Genomic DNA, 26,332 nt, shown 5'->3' on the forward strand with positions numbered 1-26,332 from the left:
TCTGTCTCTCCATGTTTTCACTCCCTAGCCTTCTCTGTCTCTCCATGTTTTCACTCCCTAGCCTTCTCTGTCTCTCCATGTTTTCACTCCCTAGCCTTCTCTGTCTCTCCATATTTTCACTCCCTAGCCTTCTCTGTCCCTCCATGTTTTCACTCCCTAGCCTTCTCTGTCTCACCATGTTTTCACTCCCTAGCCTTTTCTCTCTCCATGTTTTCACTCCCTAGCCTTCTCTGTCTCTCCATGTTTTCACTCCCTAGCCTTCTCTGTCTCACCATGTTTTCACTCCCTAGCCTTGCCTTCTCTGTCTCACCATGTTTTCACTCACTAGCTTTTTCTCTTTCTCTCCATGTTTTCACTCCCAATCCTTTTCTCTCACTCTCCATGTTTTCACTCCATAACCTTTTATGTCTCTCCATGTTTTCACTCCCTAGCCTTCTCTGTCTCTCCATGTTTTCACTCCCTAGCCTTCTCGGTCTCTCCATGTTTTCACTCACTAGCCTTTTCTCTTTCTCTCCATGTTTTCACTCCCTAGCCTTCTCTCTCTCTCTCTCCATGTTTTCACTCCCTAGCCTTCTCTGTCTCTCCATGTTTTCACTCCCTAGCCTTCTCTGTCTCTCCATGTTTTCACTCCCTAGCCTTCTCTGTCTCTCCATGTTTTCACTCCCTAGCCTTCTCTCTCTCTCTCTCCATGTTTTCACTCCCTAGCCTTCTCTGTCTCACCATGTTTTCACTCCCTAGCCTTCTCTGTCTCTCCATGTTTTCACTCCCTAGCCTTCTCTGTCTCTCCATGTTTTCACTCCCTAGCCTTCTCTGTCTCTCCATGTTTTCACTCCCTAGCCTTCTCTGTCTCTCCATGTTTTCACTCCCTAGCCTTCTCTGTCTCTCCATGTTTTCACTCCCTAGCCTTCTCTGTCTCTCCATGTTTTCACTCCCTAGCCTTCTCTGTCTCTCCATGTTTTCACTCCATAGCCTTCTCTCTCTCTCTCCATGTTTTCACTCCCTAGCCTTCTCTCTCTCTCTCTCCATGTTTTCACTCCCTAGCCTTCTCTGTCTCTCCATGTTTTCACTCCCTAGCCTTTTCTCTCTCTCTCCATGTTTTCACTCCATAGCCTTTTCTGTCTCGCCATGTTTTCACTCCCTAGCCTTCTCTGTCTCTCCATGTTTTCACTCCCTAGCCTTCTCTGTCTCTCCATGTTTTCACTCCCTAGCCTTCTCTGTCTCTCCATGTTTTCACTCCCTAGCCTTTTCTGTCTCTCCATGTATTCACTCCCTAGCCTTCTCTGTCTCTCCATGTTTTCACTCCCTAGCCTTCTCTGTCTCTCCATGTTTTCACTCCCTAGCCTTCTCTGTCTCTCCATGTTTTCACTCCCTAGCCTTCTCTGTCTCTCCATGTTTTCACTCCCTTGCCTTCTCTGTCTCTCCATGTTTTCACTCCCTAGCCTTCTCTGTCTCACCATGTTTTCACTCCCTAGCCTTCTCTGTCTCACCATGTTTTCACTCACTAGCTTTTTCTCTTTCTCTCCATGTTTTCACTCCCAATCCTTTTCTCTCTCTCTCCATGTTTTCACTCCATAACCTTTTCTGTCTCTCCATGTTTTCACTCCCTAGCCTTCTCTGTCTCTCCATGTTTTCACTCCCTAGCCTTCTCGGTCTCTCCATGTTTTCACTCACTAGCCTTCTCTTTCTCTCCATGTTTTCACTCCCTAGCCTTTTCTCTCTCTCTCCATGTTTTCACTCCCTAGCCTTCTCTGTCTCTCCATGTTTTCACTCCCTAGCCTTCTCTGTCTCTCCATGTTTTCACTCCCTAGCCTTCTCTGTCTCTCCATGTTTTCACTCCCTAGCCTTCTCTGTCTCTCCATGTTTTCACTCCCTAGCCTTCTCTGTCTCTCCATGTTTTCACTCCCTAGCCTTCTCTGTCTCTCCACGTTTTCACTCCATAGCCTTATCCCTCTCTCTCCATGTTTTCACTCCCTAGCCTTCTCTCTCTCTCTCTCCATGTTTTCACTCCCTAGCCTTCTCTGTCTCTCCATGTTTTCACTCCCTAGCCTTCTCTGTCTCTCCATGTTTTCACTCCCTAGCCTTCTCTGTCTCTCCATGTTTTCACTCCCTAGCCTTCTTTCTCTCTCTCTCCATGTTTTCACTCCCTAGCCTTCTCTGTCTCACCATGTTTTCACTCCCTAGCCTTCTCTGTCTCTCCATGTTTTCACTCTCTAGCCTTCTCTGTCTCTCCATGTTTTCACTCCCTAGCCTTCTCTGTCTCTCCATGTTTTCACTCCCTAGCCTTCTCTGTCTCTCCATGTTTTCACTCCCTAGCCTTCTCTGTCTCTCCATGTTTTCACTCCCTAGCCTTCTCTGTCTCTCCATGTTTTCACTCCCTAGCCTTCTCTGTCTCTCCATGTTTTCACTCCATAGCCTTCTCTCTCTCTCTCCATGTTTTCACTCCCTAGCCTTCTCTCTCTCTCTCTCTCTCCATGTTTTCACTCCCTAGCCTTCTCTGTCTCTCCATGTTTTCACTCCCTAGCCTTTTCTCTCTCTCTCCATGTTTTCACTCCATAGCCTTTTCTGTCTCGCCATGTTTTCACTCCCTAGCCTTCTCTGTCTCTCCATGTTTTCACTCCCTAGCCTTCTCTGTCTCTCCATGTTTTCACTCCCTAGCCTTCTCTGTCTCTCCATGTTTTCACTCCCTAGCCTTTTCTGTCTCTCCATGTATTCACTCCCTAGCCTTCTCTGTCTCTCCATGTTTTCACTCCCTAGCCTTCTCTGTCTCTCCATGTTTTCACTCCCTAGCCTTCTCTGTCTCTCCATGTTTTCACTCCCTAGCCTTCTCTGTCTCTCCATGTTTTCACTCCCTTGCCTTCTCTGTCTCTCCATGTTTTCACTCCATAGCCTTCTCTCTCTCTCCATGTTTTCACTCCCTAGCCTTCTCTCTCTCTCTCTCTCCATGTTTTCACTCCCTAGCCTTCTCTGTCTCTCCATGTTTTCACTCCCTAGCCTTTTCTGTCTCTCCATGTTTTCACTCCCTAGCCTTCTCTGTCTCACCATGTTTTCACTCCCTAGCCTTCTCTCTCTCTCTCTCCATGTTTTCACTCCCTATCCTTCTCTGTCACTCCATGTTTTCACTCCCTAGCCTTCTCTGTCTCTCCATGTTTTCACTCCCTAGCCTTCTCTGTCTCTCCATGTTTTCACTCCCTAGCCTTCTCTGTCTCTCCATGTTTTCACTCCCTAGCCTTCTCTGTCTCACCATGTTTTCACTCCCTAGCCTTCTCTGTCTCTCCATGTTTTCACTCCCTAGCCTTCTCTGTCTCTCCATGTTTTCACTCCCTAGCCTTCTCTGTCTCTCCATGTTTTCACTCCCTAGCCTTCTCTGTCTCTCCATGTTTTCACTCCCTAGCCTTCTCTGTCTCTCCATGTTTTCACTCCCTAGCCTTCTCTGTCTCTCCATGTTTTCACTCCCTAGCCTTCTCTGTCTCTCCATGTTTTCACTCCCTAGCCTTCTCTGTCTCTCCATATTTTCACTCCCTAGCCTTCTCTGTCTCTCCATGTTTTCACTCCCTAGCCTTCTCTGTCTCACCATGTTTTCACTCCCTAGCCTTTTCTCTCTCCATGTTTTCACTCCCTAGCCTTCTCTGTCTCTCCATGTTTTCACTCCCTAGCCTTCTCTGTCTCACCATGTTTTCACTCCCTAGCCTTCTCTGTCTCACCATGTTTTCACTCACTAGCCTTTTCTCTTTCTCTCCATGTTTTCACTCCCAATCCTTTTCTCTCTCTCTCCATGTTTTCACTCCATAACCTTTTCTGTCTCTCCATGTTTTCACTCCCTAGCCTTCTCTGTCTCTCCATGTTTTCACTCCCTAGCCTTCTCTGTCTCTCCATGTTTTCACTCCCTAGCCTTCTTTGTCTCACCATGTTTTCACTCACTAGCCTTTTCTCTTTCTCTCCATGTTTTCACTCCCTAGCCTTTTCTCTCTCTCTCCATGTTTTCACTCCATAACCTTTTCTGTCTCTCCATGTTTTCACTCCCTAGCCTTCTCTGTCTCTCCATGTTTTCACTCCCTAGCCTTCTCTTTCTCTCCATGTTTTCACTCCCTAGCCTTCTCTGTCTCTCCATGTTTTCACTCCCTAGCCTTCTCTGTCTCTCCATGTTTTCACTCCCTAGCCTTCTCTGTCTCTCCATGTTTTCACTCCATAGCCTTCTCCCTCTCTCTCCATGTTTTCACTCCCTAGCCTTCTCTGTCTCACCATGTTTTCACTCCCTAGCCTTCTCTGTCTCTCCATGTTTTCACTCCCTAGCCTTCTCTGTCTCTCTATGTTTTCACTCCCTAGCCTTCTCTGTCTCTCCATGTTTTCACTCCCTAGCCTTCTCTGTCTCTCCATGTTTTCACTCCCTAGCCTTCTCTGTCTCTCCATGTTTTCACTCCCTAGCCTTCTCTGTCTCTCCATGTTTTCACTCCCTAGCCTTCTCTGTCTCTCCATGTTTTCACTCCATAGCCTTCTCTCTCTCTCTCCATGTTTTCACTCCCTAGCCTTCTCTCTCTCTCTCTACATGTTTTCACTCCCTAGCCTTCTCTGTCTCTCCATGTTTTCACTCCCTAGCCTTCTCTGTCTCACCATGTTTTCACTCCCTAGCCTTTTCTCTCTCCATGTTTTCACTCCCTAGCCTTCTCTGTCTCTCCATGTTTTCACTCCCTAGCCTTCTCTGTCTCACCATGTTTTCACTCCCTAGCCTTCTCTGTCTCACCATGTTTTCACTCACTAGCCTTTTCTCTTTCTCTCCATGTTTTCACTCCCAATCCTTTTCTCTCTCTCTCCATGTTTTCACTCCATAACCTTTTCTGTCTCACCATGTTTTCACTCCCTAGCCTTCTCTGTCTCACCATGTTTTCACTCACTAGCCTTTTCTCTTTCTCTCCATGTTTTCACTCCCAATCCTTTTCTCTCTCTCCATGTTTTCACTCCATAACCTTTTCTGTCTCTCCATGTTTTCACTCCCTAGCCTTCTCTGTCTCTCCATGTTTTCACTCCCTAGCCTTCTCTGTCTCTCCATGTTTTCACTCCCTAGCCTTCTCTGTCTCACCATGTTTTCACTCACTAGCCTTTTCTCTTTCTCTCCATGTTTTCACTACCTAGCCTTTTCTCTCTCTCTCCATGTTTTCACTCCATAACCTTTTCTGTCTCTCCATGTTTTCACTCCCTAGCCTTCTCTGTCTCTCCATGTTTTCACTCCCTAGCCTTCTCTGTCTCTCCATGTTTTCACTCCCTAGCCTTCTCTGTCTCTCCATGTTTTCACTCCCTAGCCTTCTCTGTCTCTCCATGTTTTCACTCCCTAGCCTTCTCTTTCTCTCCATGTTTTCACTCCATAGCCTTCTCCCTCTCTCTCCATGTTTTCACTCCCTAGCCTTCTCTCTCTCTCTCTCCATGTTTTCACTCCCTAGCCTTCTCTGTCTCTCCATGTTTTCACTCCCTAGCCTTCTCTGTCTCTCCATGTTTTCACTCCCTAGCCTTCTCTGTCTCTCCATGTTTTCACTCCCTAGCCTTCTCTCTCTCTCTCTCCATGTTTTCACTCCCTAGCCTTCTCTGTCTCACCATGTTTTCACTCCCTAGCCTTCTCTGTCTCTCCATGTTTTCACTCCCTATCCTTCTCTGTCTCTCCATGTTTTCACTCCCTAGCTTTCTCTGTCTCTCCATGTTTTCACTCCCTAGCCTTCTCTGTCTCTCCATGTTTTCACTCCCTAGCCTTCTCTGTCTCTCCATGTTTTCACTCCCTAGCCTTCTCTGTCTCTCCATATTTTCACTCCCTAGCCTTCTCTGTCTCTCCATGTTTTCACTCCCTAGCCTTCTCTGTCTCACCATGTTTTCACTCCCTAGCCTTTTCTCTCTCCATGTTTTCACTCCCTAGCCTTCTCTGTCTCTCCATGTTTTCACTCCCTAGCCTTCTCTGTCTCACCATGTTTTCACTCCCTAGCCTTCTCTGTCTCACCATGTTTTCACTCACTAGCCTTTTCTCTTTCTCTCCATGTTTTCACTCCCAATCCTTTTCTCTCTCTCTCCATGTTTTCACTCCATAACCTTTTCTGTCTCTCCATGTTTTCACTCCCTAGCCTTCTCTGTCTCTCCATGTTTTCACTCCCTAGCCTTCTCTGTCTCTCCATGTTTTCACTCCCTAGCCTTCTTTGTCTCACCATGTTTTCACTCACTAGCCTTTTCTCTTTCTCTCCATGTTTTCACTCCCTAGCCTTTTCTCTCTCTCTCCATGTTTTCACTCCATAACCTTTTCTGTCTCTCCATGTTTTCACTCCCTAGCCTTCTCTGTCTCTCCATGTTTTCACTCCCTAGCCTTCTCTTTCTCTCCATGTTTTCACTCCCTAGCCTTCTCTGTCTCTCCATGTTTTCACTCCCTAGCCTTCTCTGTCTCTCCATGTTTTCACTCCCTAGCCTTCTCTGTCTCTCCATGTTTTCACTCCATAGCCTTCTCCCTCTCTCTCCATGTTTTCACTCCCTAGCCTTCTCTGTCTCACCATGTTTTCACTCCCTAGCCTTCTCTGTCTCTCCATGTTTTCACTCCCTAGCCTTCTCTGTCTCTCTATGTTTTCACTCCCTAGCCTTCTCTGTCTCTCCATGTTTTCACTCCCTAGCCTTCTCTGTCTCTCCATGTTTTCACTCCCTAGCCTTCTCTGTCTCTCCATGTTTTCACTCCCTAGCCTTCTCTGTCTCTCCATGTTTTCACTCCCTAGCCTTCTCTGTCTCTCCATGTTTTCACTCCATAGCCTTCTCTCTCTCTCTCCATGTTTTCACTCCCTAGCCTTCTCTCTCTCTCTCTACATGTTTTCACTCCCTAGCCTTCTCTGTCTCTCCATGTTTTCACTCCCTAGCCTTCTCTGTCTCACCATGTTTTCACTCCCTAGCCTTTTCTCTCTCCATGTTTTCACTCCCTAGCCTTCTCTGTCTCTCCATGTTTTCACTCCCTAGCCTTCTCTGTCTCACCATGTTTTCACTCCCTAGCCTTCTCTGTCTCACCATGTTTTCACTCACTAGCCTTTTCTCTTTCTCTCCATGTTTTCACTCCCAATCCTTTTCTCTCTCTCTCCATGTTTTCACTCCATAACCTTTTCTGTCTCACCATGTTTTCACTCCCTAGCCTTCTCTGTCTCACCATGTTTTCACTCACTAGCCTTTTCTCTTTCTCTCCATGTTTTCACTCCCAATCCTTTTCTCTCTCTCCATGTTTTCACTCCATAACCTTTTCTGTCTCTCCATGTTTTCACTCCCTAGCCTTCTCTGTCTCTCCATGTTTTCACTCCCTAGCCTTCTCTGTCTCTCCATGTTTTCACTCCCTAGCCTTCTCTGTCTCACCATGTTTTCACTCACTAGCCTTTTCTCTTTCTCTCCATGTTTTCACTACCTAGCCTTTTCTCTCTCTCTCCATGTTTTCACTCCATAACCTTTTCTGTCTCTCCATGTTTTCACTCCCTAGCCTTCTCTGTCTCTCCATGTTTTCACTCCCTAGCCTTCTCTGTCTCTCCATGTTTTCACTCCCTAGCCTTCTCTGTCTCTCCATGTTTTCACTCCCTAGCCTTCTCTGTCTCTCCATGTTTTCACTCCCTAGCCTTCTCTTTCTCTCCATGTTTTCACTCCATAGCCTTCTCCCTCTCTCTCCATGTTTTCACTCCCTAGCCTTCTCTCTCTCTCTCTCCATGTTTTCACTCCCTAGCCTTCTCTGTCTCTCCATGTTTTCACTCCCTAGCCTTCTCTGTCTCTCCATGTTTTCACTCCCTAGCCTTCTCTGTCTCTCCATGTTTTCACTCCCTAGCCTTCTCTCTCTCTCTCTCCATGTTTTCACTCCCTAGCCTTCTCTGTCTCACCATGTTTTCACTCCCTAGCCTTCTCTGTCTCTCCATGTTTTCACTCCCTATCCTTCTCTGTCTCTCCATGTTTTCACTCCCTAGCTTTCTCTGTCTCTCCATGTTTTCACTCCCTAGCCTTCTCTGTCTCTCCATGTTTTCACTCCCTAGCCTTCTCTGTCTCTCCATGTTTTCATTCCCTAGCCTTCTCTGTCTCTCCATGTTTTCACTCCCTAGCCTTCTCTGTCTCTCCATGTTTTCACTCCATAGCCTTCTCTCTCTCTCTCCATGTTTTCACTCCCTAGCCTTCTCTCTCTCTCTCTCCATGTTTTCACTCCCTAGCCTTCTCTGTCTCTCCATGTTTTCACTCCCTAGCCTTCTCTGTCTCTCCATGTTTTCACTCCCTAGCCTTCTCTGTCTCTCCATGTTTTCACTCCCTAGCCTTCTCTGTCTCTCCATGTTTTCACTCCCTAGCCTTTTCTGTCTCTCCATGTTTTCACTCCCTAGCCTTCTCTCTCTCTCCATGTTTTCACTCCCTAGTCTTATCTGTCTCTCCATGTTTTCACTCCCTAGCCTTCTCTCTCTCTCTCTCCATGTTTTCACTCCCTAGCCTTCTCTGTCTCTCCATGTTTTCACTCCCTAGCCTTCTCTGTCTCTCCATGTTTTCACTCCCTAGCCTTCTGTCTCTCCATGTTTTCACTCCCTAGCCTTCTCTGTCTCTCCATGTTTTCACTCCCTAGCCTTTTCTCTCTCTCCATGTTTTCACTCCCTAGCCTTCTCTGTCTCTCCATGTTTTCACTCCCTAGCCTTCTCTGTCTCTCCATGTTTTCACTCCCTAGCCTTCTCTGTTTCTCCATGTTTTCACTCCCTAGCCTTCTCTGTCTCTCCATGTTTTCACTCCCTAGCCTTTTCTCTCTCTCCATGTTTTCACTCCCTAGCCTTCTCTGTCTCTCCATGTTTTCACTCCCTAGCCTTTCTCTCTCTCCATGTTTTCACTCCGTAGCCTTCTCTATCTCTCCATGTTTTCACTCCCTAGCCTTCTCTGTCTCTCCATGTTTTCACTCCCTAGCCTTCTCTGTCTCTCCATGTTTTCACTCCCTAGCCTTCTCTGTCTCTCCATGTTTTCACTCCCTAGCCTTCTCTGTCTCTCCATGTTTTCACTCCCTAGCCTTCTCTGTCTCACCATGTTTTCACTCCCTAGCCTTCTCTGTCTCTCCATGTTTTCACTCCCTAGCCTTCTCTGTCTCTCCATGTTTTCACTCCCTAGCCTTCTCTGTCTCTCCATGTTTTCACTCCCTAGCCTTCTCTGTCTCTCCATGTTTTCACTCCCTAGCCTTCTCTGTCTCATCATGTTTTCACTCCCTAGCCTTCTCTGTCTCCATGTTTTCACTCTCCAGCCTTTTCTCTCTCCATGTTTTCACTCCCTAGCCTTTTCTCTCTCTATGTTTTCTCTCCCTAGCCTTCTCTTTCTCTCCATGTGTTCACTCCCTAGTCTTATCTGTCTCTCCATGTTTTCACTCCCTAGCCTTTTCTGTCTCTCCATGTTTTCACTCCCTAGCCTTCTCTGTCTCTCCATGTTTTCACTCCCTAGCCTTCTCTTTCTCTCCATGTGTTCACTCCATAGCCTTCTCTCTCTCTCCATGTTTTCACTCCCTAGCCTTCTCTGTCTCTCCATGTTTTCACTCCCTAGCCTTCTCTGTCTCTCCATGTTTTCACTCCCTAGCCTTCTCTCTCTCTCCATGTTTTCACTCCCTAGCCTTCTCTTTCTCTCCATGTGTTCACTCCCTAGTATTATCTGTCTCTCCATGTTTTCACTCCCTAGCCTTCTCTGTCTCTCCATGTTTTCACTCCCTAGCCTTCTCTGTCTCTCCATGTTTTCACTCCCTAGCCTTCTCTTTCTCTCCATGTTTTCACTCCCTAGCCTTCTCTTTCTCTCCATGTTTTCACTCCCTAGCCTTCTCTGTCTCTCCATGTTTTCACTCCCTAGCCTTCTCTGTCTCTCCATGTTTTCACTCCCTAGCCTTCTCTGTCTCTCCATGTTTTCACTCCCTAGCCTTTTCTCTCTCCATGTTTTCACTCCCTAGCCTTCTCTGTCTCTCCATGTTTTCACTCCATAGCCTTCTCTGTCTCTCCATGTTTTCACTCCCTAGCCTTCTCTGTCCGTGTTCCATTCCTTTTCCCCTTTTTCAGAAGAATCAATGGATACTAATCTGACGGGAATGTTGTTTTTCTCCTATGAGTTTCTAACTCTCTCCCTCTCTCCTGCTCCCTCCCTCCCTCCCTCCATATAGAGTCTGTGGACACTAAGCTGATGAACTTCAGTAACCTGCTGATGATGTACCAGGACCAGGGTGGCAGCCCGGACTCTAACGACGATGACGGCTCCAAACTCTCCATGTTGCCCCACCTGGCCGACCTGGTCAGCTACAGCATCCAGAAGGTCATTGGTTTCGCTAAGATGATCCCCGGTTTCAGGTGAGTGTGTGTGGGTTAATGGGTGGTTTGTGTGGATGGGTGGGCTGAGGAGGGTAAAGGGTGTATGTGTGTGTTTAGTTAAAGTATGTGATTTTTTAAATGTGTTGAACTGAATTTACAGCACATTTAAATACCAAAAATGTGTGCATGCGTGTGTGTGTGTGTATGTTTGTGTGTTTGTGTGGGCCTGCATGTGTATGTGTGTGTGTGTGTGTGTGTGTGTGTGTGTGTGTTTGTGTGGGCCTGCGTGTGTGTGTGTGTTTGTGCGGGCCTGCATGTGTGTGTGTTTGTGCGGGCCTGCATGTGTGTGTGTGTGTGTGTTTGTGCGTGCCTGCGTGTGTGTGTTTATGCGGGCCTGCATGTGTGTGTGTTTGTGCGGGCCTGCATGTGTGTGTTTGTGCGTGCCTGCATGTGTGTATGTGTGTGTGCGTGCCTGCATGTGTGTGTGTGTGTTTGTGCGTGCCTGCGTGTGTGTGTGTGTGTGGTTGTGTGTGCCTGCATATGTGTGTGTGTGTGGGTGTGTTTGTGCGGGCCTGTGTGTGTGTTTGTATGTGCCTGCTGGTGTGTTTGTGCATGTGCGTGTGCGTGTGTGTGTGTGTGTGTGTGTGCGTGTGTGTGTATGTGTGTGTGTGTGTGTGTGTGTGTGTGTGTGTGTGTGTGTTAGTGCATGTATGAAGTTTCCCTGAATTACAGGATTTCCAATAATCGATTCATGAAGTCTATTTGTCACGAATATAAATAAGGCCTTATTTGTGGGTTTACTCGTTTAACACTAGAAGTGCCGAGGCAGACATTTTGACTGCATTTGCAGGTTCAAATTGAAATATCTCAGCAATTTTTTAAGTCATGCCCCCTCCGTTCTTGACTTTTCCTGAATAAGTCTATTTAACAGAGGTATGCTGTTAGAAATTTGGTATCACAAATAGAATTTGTGTTACAGTTGAAGTCGGAAGTTTACATGCACTTAGGTTGGAGTCATTAAAACTTGTTTTTCAACCACTCCACCAATTTCTTGTTAACAAACTATAGTTTTGGCAAGTCGGTTAGGGCATCTACTTTGTACATGACACAAGTAATTTTTCCAACAACTGTTTAAAGACAGATTATTTCACTTATTATTCACTGTATCACAATTCCAGTGGGTCAGAAGTGTACATACACTAAGTTGACTGTGCCTTTAAACAGCTTGGAAAATTCCAGAAAATTATGTCATGGCTTTAGAAGCTTCTGATAGGCTAATTGACATCATATGAGTCAATTGGAGGTGTACCTGTGGATGTATTTCAAGGCCTACCTTCAAACTCAGTGCCTCTTTTCTTGACATCATGGGAAAATCAAAAGAAATCAGCCAAGACCTCAGAAAGAAAATTGTAGACCTCCACAAGTCTGGTTCATCCTTGGGAGCAATTTCCAAACGTCTGAAGGCACCACGTTCATCTGTACAAACAATAGTACGCAAGTATAAACACCATGGGACCACGCAACCATCATACTGCTCAGGAAGGAGACGTGTTCTGTCTCCTAGAGATGAACATATTTTGGCGTGAAAAGTGCAAATCAATCCCAGAACAACTGCAAAGGACCTTGTGAAGATGCTGGAGGTACAAAAGTATCTATATCCACAGTAAAACGAGCCCTATATTGACATAAACTGAAAGGCCGCTCAGCAAGGAAGAAGCCACTGCTCCAAAACCACCATAAAAAAAACCAGACTACGGTTTCCAACTGCACATGGTGACATAGATCATACTTTTTGGAGAAATGTCCTCTGGTCTGATGAAACAAAAATATAACTGTTTGGTCATAATGACCATTGTTATGTTTGGAAGAAAAAGGGGGAGGCTTGCAAGCCGAAGAACACCATCCCAACCGTGAACCACGTGGGTGGCAGCATCATGTTGTGGGGGTGCTTTGCTGTAGAAGGGACTGGTGCACTTCACAAAATAGATGGCATCATGAGGCAGGAAAATTATGTGGATATATTGAAGCAACTTCTCAAGACATCAGTCAGGAAGTTAAATCTTGGTTGCAAATGGGTCTTCCAAATGGACACTGACCTAAAGCATACTTCCAAAGTTTGGGCCCAAATTGGTTTAAGGACGTCAAAGTCAAGGTATTGGAGCCGCCATCACAAAGCCCTGACCTCAATTCTATAGAAATTCTGTGGTTAGATCTGAAAAAGCGTGTGCGAGCAAGGAGGCCTACAAACCTGACTCAGTTACACCAGCTCTGTCAGGAGGAATGGGCCAAAATTCCCCCAACTTATTGTGGGAAGCTTGTGGAAGGCTACCCGAAACGTTTGACCCAAGTTAAAACATTTAAAGGCAATGCTACCAAATACTAATTTGTGTATTTATGTAAGTGTATGTAAACTTCTGACCCACTGGGAGTGTGATGAAAGAAATACAAGCTGAAATAAGTCATTCTCTCTACTATTCTGACATTCCACATTCTTAAAATAAAGTGGTGATCCTAACTGACCTAAGATAGGACATTTTTAAGAGGATTAAATGTCAGGAATTGTGAAAAACTGAGTTTAAATGTATTTGACTAAACTTCTGACTTCAACTGTATATGCAGATTTAGGAGGATGTGTCATTTCTCTCAGTGCTCCAAAAAGTGACCTTTTCAAATAATCCTGCAAAGTCACATGCAGGTACGATGTTTTGATTTCTATATAGTTTCAGAAAGAGCAGATTCTGAGGTCTCCAAAACTCTTTCCTTTACCAAATAACTTTCAAAGTACACCGTTTCCAAGAATAACCTTTGCACACGGCAGAATAACCTGAGCACACGGCAGCCGATGGATTACAGTAACGTACACTAATGAAAATGCTATTGTGTTCTTTGAAATATATTTATGTTGCAGTCAAAATGGCTGCTCATTAATGGAGTACAGGGGGGTAGCGAGGCCCAGCAGTTTAAGTGTTAAGAGTCTGAGTGTTCCTTCACAGAAGGACAAGTGTGCCTACACATGCAATTATTTCTGTTATCTTTTGTTATCATCAGATGATATGTCATAAAGATTGATGTTTGACAGAGTAAAGTGGCAAAGTAAGGTCGAGGATACGGTCAGCCATTGTTAGTAATGTTCATGTAGGTCTTCTGATCGAAGAAGAGCATTGAGGCTTGTCAGTGCTGCACAATTATATAGCCATTATATAGTAATTGCTTCTCTCAGAATAAATATACATAATGAATGTCTTACTACAACTGATTCTTCAGTTGTATTACTTCATTGTTTATGTTTTTGCTGTCTTTGTCGTGCTTCAAAATATGTTTAAAACTAGTCCTTGCATCCATAGCTACGTTTATGCATTTGAGAGTGGTTATGTTTCTCCAGTACCAAGTGGCAGAGGCAGTCTGCAATTAAAGCTTGTGCCTTTAACATCACACCGAATATGTGATTGGTTGACGAGGTCAATGGTTATCATCGTATGTCATTAAAGAATTACGTTTACCCTGAAGTAATACAACAAAATGTTTCAATTCAATGTAGTCAAAACAACTGTATTTTATCCCTTGAGGGGCTATAATATCTCTTCAGAAGGGAAGGCCACTGAAGGGAAGGCCACAGAAGGGAAGGCCACTGAAGGGAAGGCCACTGAAGGGAAGGCCACTGAAGGGAAGGCCACTGAAGGGAAGGCTACAGAAGGGAAGGCTACTGAAGGGAAGGCCACTGAAGGGAAGGCCACAGAAGGGAAGGCTACAGAAGGGAAGGCTACTGAAGGGAAGGCCACTGAAGGGAAGGCCACTGAAGGGAAGGCCACTGAAGGGAAGGCCACTGAAGGGAAGGCCACTGAACACACCACATCAGCCATAACCAGTATGACATGTAAATCCTGCCGTGGGGATATGACAAACTTGGAAACTCGTAACTTTTGCCATGCTGGATATGTCATAGGTTTCTTGGGAAACATCTTTGATTGCTTTCTTTTGCCCCACGACGTAAGGGCTCTGTTGTTGTACAGGGTTTACTCTTGTGGAGTTTGTCGACGGGGGCCATCACTCAGTGTCACAGAGGCCAGGGATAGGGCACGTCCAGACTAGCTATGGCTTGTCTTTCCAGACCATCACCATTCCCTTCTCTCCTCTCTCTTGGGATGATGATGATGGATGCTACCGGATTAACTCTGGAGTGTTTACACATGTATGATCTGATATCTAAGCTTTGAAACCACCCAAAGTGTGTGTGTGGTGTGCTTGTGTGTGTGTGCATAATATTGTATGTGTGTGTGAGGGTGTACAGTCGTGGCCAGAAGTTTTGAGAATGACACAAATATACATTTTCACAAAGTCTGCTGCTTCAGTGTCTTTAGATATTTTCATCAGATGTTACTATGGAATACTGAAGTATAATTACAAGCATTTCATAAGTGTCATAATCAATGCTTGGAGTTTGTCAGAATTTGTGGGTTTTTGTTTGTCTACCCGCCTCTTGAAGTTCTCAATGGGATTAAGGTTTGGGGAGTTTCCTGACCATGGACCCAAAATATCGATGTTCTGTTCCCCGAGCCACTTAGTTATCACTTTTGCCTTATGGCAAGGTGCTCCATCATGCTGGAAAAGGCATTGTTCATCACCAAACTGTTCCTGGATGGTTGGGAGAAGTTGCTCTCGGAGGATGTGTTGGTACCATTCTTTATTCATGGCTGTGTTCTTAGGCAAAATTGTGAGTGAGCCCACTCCCTTGGCTGAGAAGCAACCCCACACATGAATGGTCTCAGGATGCTTTACTGTTGTCATGACACAGGACTGATGGTAGCGCTCACCTTGTCTTCTCCGGACACGCTTTTTTCCAGATGCCCCAAACAATCGGAAAGGGGATTCATCAGGGAAAATGACTTTACCCCAGTCCTCAGCAGTCCAATCCCTGTAACTTTTGCAGAATATCAGTCTGTCCCTGATGTTTTTCCTGGAGAGAAGTGGCGTCTTTGCTGCCCTTCTTGACACCAGGCCATCCTCCAAAAGTCTTCGCCTCACAGTGCGTGCAGATGCACTCACACCTGCCTGCTGCCATTCCTGAGCAAGCTCTGTACTGGTGGTGCCCCGATCCCGCAGCTGAATCAACTTTAGGAGACGTTGTGAAGCCTTCTTCACAACAATTGAACCGCTCTCCTTGAAGTTCTTGATGATCCGATAAAGGGTTGATTTAGGTGCAATCTTACTGGCAGCAGTATCCTTGCCTGTGAAGCTCTTTTTGTGCAAAGCAATGATGACGGCACATGTTTCAGGTAACCTTGCAGGTAACCATGATTGACAGAGGAAGAACAATGATTCCAAGCACCACCCTCCTTTTCAAGCTACCAGTCTGTTATTAGAACTCAATTAGCATGACAGAGTGATCTCCAGCCTCGTCTTCGTCAACACTCACGTCTGTGTTAACGAGAGAATCACTGACATGATGTCAGCTGGTCCTTTTGTGGCAAGGCTGAAATGCAGTGGAAATGTTTTGGGGGGATTCAGTTCATTTGCATGGCAAAGAGAGACTTTGCAATTCATTGCAATTCATCTGATCACTCTTCATAACATTCTGGAGTATATGCAAATTGGCATCATACAAACTGAGGCAGCAGACTTTGTGAAAATGTATATTTGTGTCATTCTCAAAACTTTTGGCCACGACTGTACATGCGTGAGATACAGTGCCTTACAAAGCCCAGACAACTATTTATCTCGATTGCACAACACAAGCGCTCAAACCAATCGACATGCACTCAGTATCCAGTTTATAAGGTACAACCATCTAGTAGCAGGTCGGACCCCCCTTTGCCTTCAGAAGAACCTGAATTCTTCGGGGCATGGATTCTACTAGGTGTGGCATTCAAACATTGCTCATTTGGGATCAAGGGACCTAACTTGTGCCAGGAACACACTCCCCACACCATTACACCACCACCAGCTTGTACTGTTGACACCAGGCAGGATAGCGTCATGGACTCATGCTGCTTGCTCCAAATCCTGACTCTGCCATCAGCATGACGCAACAGGTACCGGGATTTGTCGGACTAGGCAATGTGTTTCCCCTCCTCAATGTGCCCACTGGAGCCGCTTCTTCTTGTTTTTAGCTGATAGGAATTGAACCGGGTGTGGTCGTCTGCTGCAATAGCCCATCCCTGACAATGACCGACGAGTTGTGTGTTCCGAGATGCAATTCTGCACACCATTTTTGTACTGCTCCTGTATTTTGTGGCCCACCTGTTAGCTTGCACGATTCTTGCCATTCTCCTTCGACCTCTTTCATCAACTAACTGTTTTCGCCCCTAGGACTGCCGCTGACTGGATGTTTTTTTGTTTGTCGCACCATTATCGGTAAATCCTAGACACCGTTGTGCGTGAAAATCCCAGCAGGCTCGGCATTTCTAAGATACTGGAACAGGGGCGCTTGGCACCTACGATCATACCACACTCAAAGTTGCTTAGGTCACTAGTTTTGCCCATTCTAACGTTCAATCAAACAGTAACTGAACAGTCTCCTAAATTAAAAAATCTATAACCTTATCCTTTAAACCTTTGTCTGATCATAACCGGACCGTAAGCCCACTGTTTATGGCCACTGTCAAACGGGATTCATTTATTTTCATAGGGGCCATCTTTCTGGGCCACGTTCATTAAGTACCAAACAGAAGAAACGGACTGAAACAGGGAGGGGGACTACCTGAACTTGTCCAATGAGAAACATTTGTTTAGCTTTGTTTGCTACGGTGTACACTAATGAATACACCCCTGGTTGTAATCCTTCCAGGGAGCTGACGGCTGAGGACCAGATCGCCCTGCTCAAGTCAAGCGCCATCGAGGTGATCATGCTGCGCTCAAACCAGTCCTTCAACCTGGAGGATATGTCCTGGAGCTGTGGTGGGCCCGACTTCAAGTACTGCGTCAACGACGTCACTAAAGGTAAGACTGAGGCAGGCTAACACACACACCCTTTCCAACCATCGATGTTGCTGAAGGTGAGTGGAAAAGGATAACACATACAGGTGCATACACACAACACACACAGATACACCTTTTCCAACTAGTAGTACGTACTCTAAAACGCTAAGACACTTGGGCAGCAGAGCCAGTCGGACCCATCCACAGACCCCCAAGGCTTTCATTTGCTTTTCAAACAAGCCCAGGGTATTTTTACAGATCAACCAAAGAATATCACTCCTGACCTAGACTCTCTCACAAAGCATCTAGTGCAGCGTTCCCCAATCTCAGTCCTGGGGACCCCAATGTGTGCGACTTTTATTTTTTGCCCTAACACTTCACAGCTGATTCAAATGATCAAAGCTTGATGATTAGTTGATTATGTGAAATCAATATTAATTATTATTATTTTATTATCTTTTGGTATTTGTTTTGTTAGTCCATTGTTGATATATTCCCAAAATGTTTTGTATGTCAGCAATCAAGTTTTCATGATATATAACTTTCAGAATAAAGAAATATAGTCAATCATATGATGCAAAAACACTCCAATCTCTTTCATAAGTTCTTTAAACAATAACAGCTAAATTACAAACATTTCAGAAAATGTATATATAGGGTTTTGGAAATAAACTCTTCAAATAGAGATGATCAATAGTTACCAATTAAACAATTGATAACACATAAGCATACCTTTTGGTTGTGAAGTTAGCAGCCTCCTTTCCAGTTTCTGGATCATAACAAAGGAAAAAAGGTGTTTATGATCCAGAAATTACAAACAGGAGGCCTGTTTCTTTATCTATCAATTAACACCTAACTAAAGTGAACTATATGTTTCCATCCATAACGCTATATCATGTATGATTTCCTGTTAATACATTTCTCATCTCATGAAACCACACAAATGCTTAGTTAGGGAAACCATATATCAACAGTGATTAATTAGCTGGGCCCTTGTTATATTCACATTCGCATTACAGTCATTTAGCAGGCCCTCTTGTCCAGAGAGACTTACAGGAGCAATTAGGGTTACTGACCCAATTTCTTAACCACTAGCCTAACTGCCATTATCTAGGAGTGCTGATTTAGAATCAGTTTAAATCATAATGAATGAGAGAGCTGATCCTGGATCCTACTCTGAGATGACAATCACTGTTTGCTGAAAATAATCACTGTTAGCTTAAAATAATCACTGTTAGCTGATAACAATCACTGTTAGCTTAAAATAATCACTGTTAGCTGATAACAATCACTGTTAGCTTAAAATAATCACTGTTAGCTTAAAATAATCACTGTTAGCTGATAACAATCACTGTTAGCTGATAACAATCACTGTTAGCTAATAACAATCACTGTTAGCTTAAAATAATCACTGTTAGCTGATAACAATCACTGTTAGCTTAAAATAATCACTGTTAGCTGATAACAATCACTGTTAGCTAATAACAATCACTGTTAGCTTAAAATAATCACTGTTAGCTGATAACAATCACTGTTAGCTTAAAATAATCACTGTTAGCTGATAACAATCACTGTTAGCTTAAAATAATCACTGTTAGCTTAAAATAATCACTGTTAGCTGATAACAATCACTGTTATCTTAAAATAATCACTGTTAGCGGATAACAATCACTGTTAGCTTAAAATAATCACTGTTAGCTGATAACAATCACTGTTAGCTTAAAATAATCCCTGTTAGCTGATAACAATCACTGTTATCTTAAAATAATCACTGTTAGCTGATAACAATCACTGTTAGCTTAAAATAATCACTGTTAGCTTAAAATAATCACTGTTAGCTGATAACAATCACTGTTAGCTTAAAATAATCACTGTTAGCTGATAACAATCACTGTTAGCTTAAAATAATCACTGTTAGCTGATAACAATCACTGTTAGCTGATAACAATCACTGTTAGCTGATAACAATCACTGTTAGCTGATAATAATCACTGTTCGTATACATAGACATATGATATATCACACACATGATATACAGTGCCTTCAGAAAATATTCAGATCCCTTGACTTTTTCCACATGTTGTTACGTTACAGCCTTATTCTAAAATGGATTAAATAGTTTTTTCCCTCATCAATCTACACACAATACCAATACCTGAAGCCACTCCTCCTTTGTCTTGGCTGTGTGCTTAGGTTCGTTGTCCTGTTGGAAGGTGAACCTTCGCCCCAGTCTGAGGTCTTGAGCACTCTGGAGCAGGATCTCTCTGTACTTTGCTCCATTAATCTTTGCCTCAATCCGGACTAGTCTCCCAGTCCCCCCCACTGAAAAACATCCCCACAGTATGATGCTGCCACCACCATGTTTCACAGTAGGGATGGTCCCAAGTTTCCTCCAGACGTGACGCTTGGCATTCAGGCCAGAGAATCTTGTATCTCATGGTCTGAGGTGCCTTTTGGCAAATTCCAAGCGGGCTGTCTTGAGCCTTTTACTGAGGAGTGGCTTCCGTCTGACCACTCTACCATAAAAGCCTGATTGGTGGAGTGCTGCAGAGATTTTTTTTCATCTGGAAGGTTCTCCCATCTCCACAGAGGAACTCTAGAGCTCTGTTAAAGTGACTATCGGGTTCTTGTTCACCTCCCTGACCAAGGCCCTTCTCCCCCGATTGCTCAGTTTGGCCGGGTGGCCAGCTCTAGGAAGAGTCTTGGTGGTTCCAAACTTCTTCCATTTAAGAATGTGGGAGGCCAATGTGTTCTTGGGGACCTTCAATGCTGCAGAAATGTTTTTCTGTCTCGGAGCTCTACTGACAATTCATTGGACCTCATGGCTTGGTTATGTACTCTGACATGCACTGTCAACTGTGGGACCTTATATAGACAGGTGTGTGCCTTTCCAAATCATGTCCAATCAATTGAATTTACTAGAGATGGACTCCAATCAAGAAACATTTCAAGGATGATCAATGGAAATAAGGATGCACCTGAGCTCAATTTCGACTCTCATGGCAAAGGGTCTGAATACTTATGTAAATAAGGTATATCTATAAACCTTTTTCCCGCTTTGCCATCATGGGGTGTTGTGTATAAATGCTGAGTATTTTTATTTATTTAATCAATTTTAGAATAAGGCTGTAACGTAACAAAATATGGAAAAAGTCAAGGGGTCTGAATTCTTTCTGAAGGCACCGTACAGTACATAGTATAATGTGAATACATGTCTTATCTCGTGAAACCACACATCCTTAGGTTTAGGCAAGTATATAAAGATATATATTGTGATTGCTATCTGATCTGATCAACGTGTATTTGTGTGTGTGTATGTATGGGTTGCCTCCTGCAGCGGGCCACACTCTGGAGCTGCTGGAGCCCCTGGTTAAATTCCAGGTGGGCCTTAAGAAACTCAACCTCCACGAGGAGGAACATGTGCTACTCATGGCCATCTGCCTCCTCTCCCCAGGTACACACTGTGTGTGTGTGTGTGTGTGTGTGTGTGTGTGTGTGTGTGTGTGTGTGTGTGTGTGTGTGTGTCATGAATTGTTTATGTGAGGATCAGTTCTCTTGTGGTGGGTGTTCTTGTGTGTCTGTGCTGAAGTCAACACACTCCAGTCTCAGTGGCAGCTTACGCATGTGTGTGTGAGTGTGTATCTTGTCCATTTATTTTTGTCAGTGGGGTTGATGATAACGTGTGCGTATACATGCATGGCGTGCCTGTGTTTGCACATGACATGGTATGAATCGATTTTGAATATTTGTGTGTATGTAGATTTCCCATTTACCGTTGGCTAAAATCTACATTCAAGTATGGCATGCCTGTTTTTGTACGTGACATAATATTAGCCTAATTGATGTATTTTGTCATGAAACCACACATATGCTTAGTTTTAGGTATAAGGATAACACACACTTTTTCTCATGGCTATGGGCTTTAAAGTCTTACCAGCCATATCTACTCCCTTCCTTCAAATGTAAACACTGTCTTGTCAAGACTTACCAGCCATGTCTACTCCCTTCCTTCAAATGTAAACACTGTCTTGTCAAGACTTACCAGCCATGTCTACTCCCTTCCTTCAAATGTAAACACTGTCTTGTCAAGTCTTACCAGCCATGTCTACTCCCTTCCTTCCAATGTAAACACTGTCTTGTCAAGACTTACCAGCCATGTCTACTCCCTTCCTTCCAATGTAAACACTGTCTTGTCAAGTCTTACCAGCCATGTCTACTCCCTTCCTTCCAATGTAAACACTGTCTTGTCAAGTCTTACCAGCCATGTCTACTCCCTTCCTTCCAATGTAAACACTGTCTTGTATGGTGCTGGAGATGATGAATATGACGTTCAAAAGGGATGAAGTGTCCCTTTGAAGTCTTACCGCCTATGTCCTCCCTCCATTCACATAATAGACACTGTGGTGCTGGAGATGAGACATAAAGTTTTAACATCTGTGTCTTCCTCCCTGCAGACCGTCCTGGCGTGCAGGACCACGGGCGCATCGAGGCACTGCAGGACCGTCTGTCGGAGACGCTGCAGGCCTACATCCGGCTGCACCACCCAGGCGGCCGCCTGGTGTACGCTAGGATGATCCAGAAGCTGGCGGACCTGCGCAGCCTGAACGAGGAGCACTCCAAGCAGTACCGCTCGCTGTCCTTCCAGCCAGAGCACAGCATGCAGCTCACCCCGCTGGTGCTGGAGGTGTTCGGCAGCGAGGTCTCCTAAATTAACACATTTTGGTGATCTTTGACCTTTCATGGAGGTGGAGAGGTGGACGAAAGGTCATAGGAGGGGTGGGAGGAGGGTATGAGGTGGGAGCTATAGGAACGTGGTTAGACGTGTTATGGATGGTGTCAGTGTTAGTTTGTGAGGAGAGATTGAGGGAGGGAGATGGTGTGGGGGTCGGGGGTTGGGGGGGTGGTTGGGTGCAAGGGGGGATATGGAAGTGTGTGTGTTAGGAATTCCCCTGCCCTGCCCTGTGTGTGTGTGTGTGTGTGTGTGTGTGTGTGTGTGTGTGTGTGTGTGTGTGTGTGTGTGTGTGTGTGTGTGTGTGTGTGTGTGTGTACCTTCGGTAGGTCAGACGCAGCGACCTGAGACTGGGTACATGTTCCAGCTGTTGACTGGCACATGCAAAATGATGGCAATTGAATGATACAAACAGCAGAATTTACTTCAGAACCATACATACATGGAAATTCTGCTTATATTTGACATGTACGCTTACCTTCGTATTGAAGGGACAGTATATTGAAAAACACTATTGCATCTTGTATACCGGTATATACAGTGCATTGTGTGCTTTTTGTGCGTGTCATGCAAGTGCTGCTTTATGCATGGCAGTGTATGATTACACACAGTCACACAAGCCTACTCACTCACTAATACAGTCAGTCATTACGTTGGAGCTACCTCTGATTTTGTTTTGTTTTTGTATTCACAAATACCTTTCTGTTCACAAATACACAGCATAGAACCTTAAAAATGCATGAGGACATTTAAATCCAGGATAGCTATTTGATGCTAGAGCGTCACAAGGGCAAGAACAGTACCAGTAAAGCATTTCCATTTGTTTCTCTCATCCTCTTGTTATTCTGCTCAGTCGCTTTCCTCAAGGGCAAGTGTGTGTGTGTGTACGTATACGCCACAAAACACGCTCCCATTCATCTCTGCCAAAGGTATTGGCCGTGTTTGAGAGCATCAAAAGAGTGAACATGGGTCAATTGTGACTGACTGATCTACAAATAATATTGAGTAGTTATTTATGACGCAAGGTGATTTGTAGATCAGTCGATCATGACTTCATTTGAAGACGGCTGCAATGTCGAACGTGCCCATTGTCTATGTTCTCAAAGTTTCCGGTCTGCTTCGAGTGTCGCCTAGTGACTCCTTCTATGAGCACACTTTTCACCATTTGTGCTATCATCTAGGAATTGATGAAGGAAACGTATACACTATACAGCATACAGAATATTTTCTGTAACCCGGAAGTAGTTTGGTTGTGGAGTAGTGTGTGGGTGGCTGTGGTTGTTTAGCCACTAAAGCAAGCTGTCAATCAAACCAAGCCAGAGCTCTGGTTGGTTAGTTTCTTTGTTTCTTGGAGAAGGGGCGGGGGAAGAATTATGATAGCTACAAATAAATGTAGCTGCAAATTCTATGTATCCCAAACACTATTAGACCACCTGTACTCAAGTGTATCTATTAAAGTATGTCTATGTTTAAGTTTTATCACCGTTTTCAAAGGGCTACAATGCCAAAATGTGATTGGAAATGCATAGTTAGGCCGGTTACTCTACTGGCTACGTCTTATAGCCACAATCCCTGCGAGTAATCTGGACAGCATCTTAAAAAAATTACATGAATTGTTCATTTTTTCCCTCATATGTAGACTACAGTTTTTAGTACGTGTTTCAAAGCTGCTTGTTCTTAATCTCTCCACATATTTCACTCCTTTAATTTCCGACTGCGATGTGGAATTATTTGAAAAGAATGTCTTGAGGACTCTGTTTTGTTTTTTGACATGTCCGAGTCCTCCGGTTTGATGTTGTATGCTGCGCAGCCCTCCAGTGGATGCATCCTGTAAATACTATGTATCAATACAATAACCGCAGCTGTACATAGGGCTACATACACAGTTTATTAGGTACACCCATCTAGTACCCCTCTTTGCCTCCAGAACAGTTTGAATTATTTGGGGCATGCTACAAGTTGTCGGAAACGTTCCACAGCGATGTTGGTCCATGCTGACGCGATTGCATCACGCAGTTGCTGCAGATTAGTGAGAGCAGCCCGTTCCAAAGATGCTCTATTGGGTTGAGGTCTGGGGGCTGTGCAGGCCAACTCGCTGTCATGTTCCTAGCGATCTTTTTCCACTCTTCAATTGTCCAGTGTTGGTGACCGCGTGCCCACTGGAGCCACTTCTTCTTGTTCTTAGCTGATAGGAGTGGAACCCGGTGTGGTCGACTGCTGCAATAGCTCATCTGTGACAAGGATTGACGAGTTGTGCTTTCCGCGATGCCGTTCTGCACACCACTGTTGTACTGCACTGTTATTTGTCTGTTTGTGGCCCGCCTGTTAGCTTGCACGATTCTTGCCATTCTCTTTCAGCCTCTCTTTCGACTGAGTTGTTTTTGCCAACGGGACTGCTGATGACTGGATGTTTTATGTTTGTCACACCATTCTCTGTAAAAGCCTAGACACTGTCGTGCATGAAAAGCCTAGGAGGGTGGCAATTTCTGAGATACTGGATCCGGCGTGCCTGGCTCCAACGATCAGGGTAGCCAACGGCAGGGTAGCCTAGTGGTTAGAGCGTTGGACTAGTAACCGAAAGGTTGCAAGTTCAAACCCCCGAGCTGACAAGGTACAAATCTGCCGTTCTGAACAGGCAGTTAACCCACTGTTCCTAGGCCGTCATTGAAAATAAGAATTTGTTCTTAACTGACTTGCCTAGTTAAATAAAGTTAAACAATACCACCCTCAAAGTCACTTAGGTCACTCATTTTAACATTCAATGGAACAGTAACTGAATGCCTCGATGCCTGTCTGCCAGCTTTATATAGCAAGCCACGGCCATGTGACCACTGTCTGTGGGAGCTAGGTGGTGTACCTAATAAATTAGCCGGTGAGTGTAGATATTACTACTACTAACTCTTAGTAAGGAAATTCTTGGATTATATATGCAAACAACATGATATTGATGACCGATTTATTTTCACTTTCTCTCTCTGAAACACTTTCTCAACTTTCTATATATACTGAACAAAAATATAAACGCATGCAACATGCAACAATTTCAAAGATTTGACTGAGTTACGTATAAGGAAATCATAACAATTTAAATCAATAAATTAGGCCCTAAAATATGCTTTTCAACTGACTGGGCATTGGTGCAGCCATGGGTGGGCCTGGGAGGGCATAGGCCCGCCCACCTGGAAGACAAGCCCACACACTAGGGAGCCAGGCCCAGCCACAAAATGGCTTTATTACAGACAGAAATACTCCTCATCATGCTGTTTAATTAGCTTCTTCATGTGCCACACCTGTCAGGTGGATGGATTATCTTGGCAAGGGAGAAATGCTCTCTAACGGAGATGTAAACAAATTTGTACACAGAATTTGAGAGAAATAAGCTTTTTCTGCATATGGAACATTTCTGGGATTATTTATTTTACTCATAAAACATGGGACCAACACTTTACCACGTTGTTTTTATATTTTTGTTAAGTATATAAAGATGGATCTATATATGTTTAGGTGGGGACGAGTGAGTGATTGGCAATGCCTAGTGGCCTAATCTCCAAATCAAATGAATGAACCTATTGACTAAAGTTGTGTCGTTGATGGACGTTTGACATCTTTGGTTAATCATTTGGGAGAATGAGGATGTTCTACAAGCTAAATATACAGTGCTGCTCTCTAATATAAGCCATATGGAGGGAGAGAAAAACAAACAAAGCTAGTTTAAAGAAATGTCCTTCGTATTGATGGGGATGGAGATACACAGTTTATATATTTAGAATGTGTATTTCTATGGCTCAGATATTCTATTAGACATGTATAGAGTAGAACCAACTCCTATGCTTTCAATCATCTCATTCCCTTGTCCATACAAGAGCCTTGTGTGATAAGGACTTGTGGGTGCACAAAGTGGGTGCAACATGTTGGCTGCGCTTAAATCCAATCCATTATTATTAACTATTTAGTCTACTCTACAGAGTACTTAAAGGCCGTCATGGATACGATAGTCTTTACGGGGAACCTGTTGACCACAATGAATGTCCTATCACCTGTTCTAAAGAAATATCCCTCGTACTGATGGGGCTACTTTCTAAATGTAACCTACTCCGTCCTTACACAGCTCTCTGGTCTTGGCCATTGTGGAGAGGTTGGAGTCTGTTTGATTGAGTGTGTGGACAGGTGTCTTTTATACAGGTAACGAGTTCAAACAGGTGCAGTTAATACAGGTAACAAGTAAAGGGGGCTTCTTAAAGAACAATTAACAGGTCTGTGAGAGCCGGAATTCTTACTGGTTGGTAGATGATCAAATACTTATGTCATGCAATAAAATGCAAATTAATTACTTAAAAATCATACAATGTGATTTTCTGCATTTTTGTTTTAGATTCCGTCTCTCACAGTTGAAGTGTACCTATGATAACAATTA

At 44.3% G+C, this 26,332-nt stretch overlaps 1 protein-coding gene across 5 annotated transcripts in view; it reads left to right on the forward strand.

Annotated features, from left to right (window-relative positions):
* Nucleotides 1–26,332, forward strand: part of LOC110528497 (vitamin D3 receptor B) — a 159,521-nt gene that overhangs the window by 126,689 nt on the left and 6,500 nt on the right. For 4 of the 5 annotated variants that reach the window (XM_036984079.1, XM_036984078.1, XM_036984080.1 and 1 more), the window contains 4 exons: nt 10,130–10,313; nt 17,059–17,210; nt 20,527–20,643; nt 21,644–21,888. In XM_036984079.1, the coding sequence (XP_036839974.1) occupies nt 10,130–10,313; nt 17,059–17,210; nt 20,527–20,643; nt 21,644–21,888 (698 nt within the window). Of the gene's footprint in view, nt 1–10,129; nt 10,314–17,058; nt 17,211–20,526; nt 20,644–21,643; nt 21,898–26,332 lie in introns of those variants that run through there. The other variant, XM_036984081.1, reaches the window with a different exon arrangement.

This window comes from Oncorhynchus mykiss, chromosome 7 (genome assembly GCF_013265735.2).
Source record: "Oncorhynchus mykiss isolate Arlee chromosome 7, USDA_OmykA_1.1, whole genome shotgun sequence".
Lineage (NCBI taxonomy): Eukaryota > Metazoa > Chordata > Actinopteri > Salmoniformes > Salmonidae > Oncorhynchus > Oncorhynchus mykiss.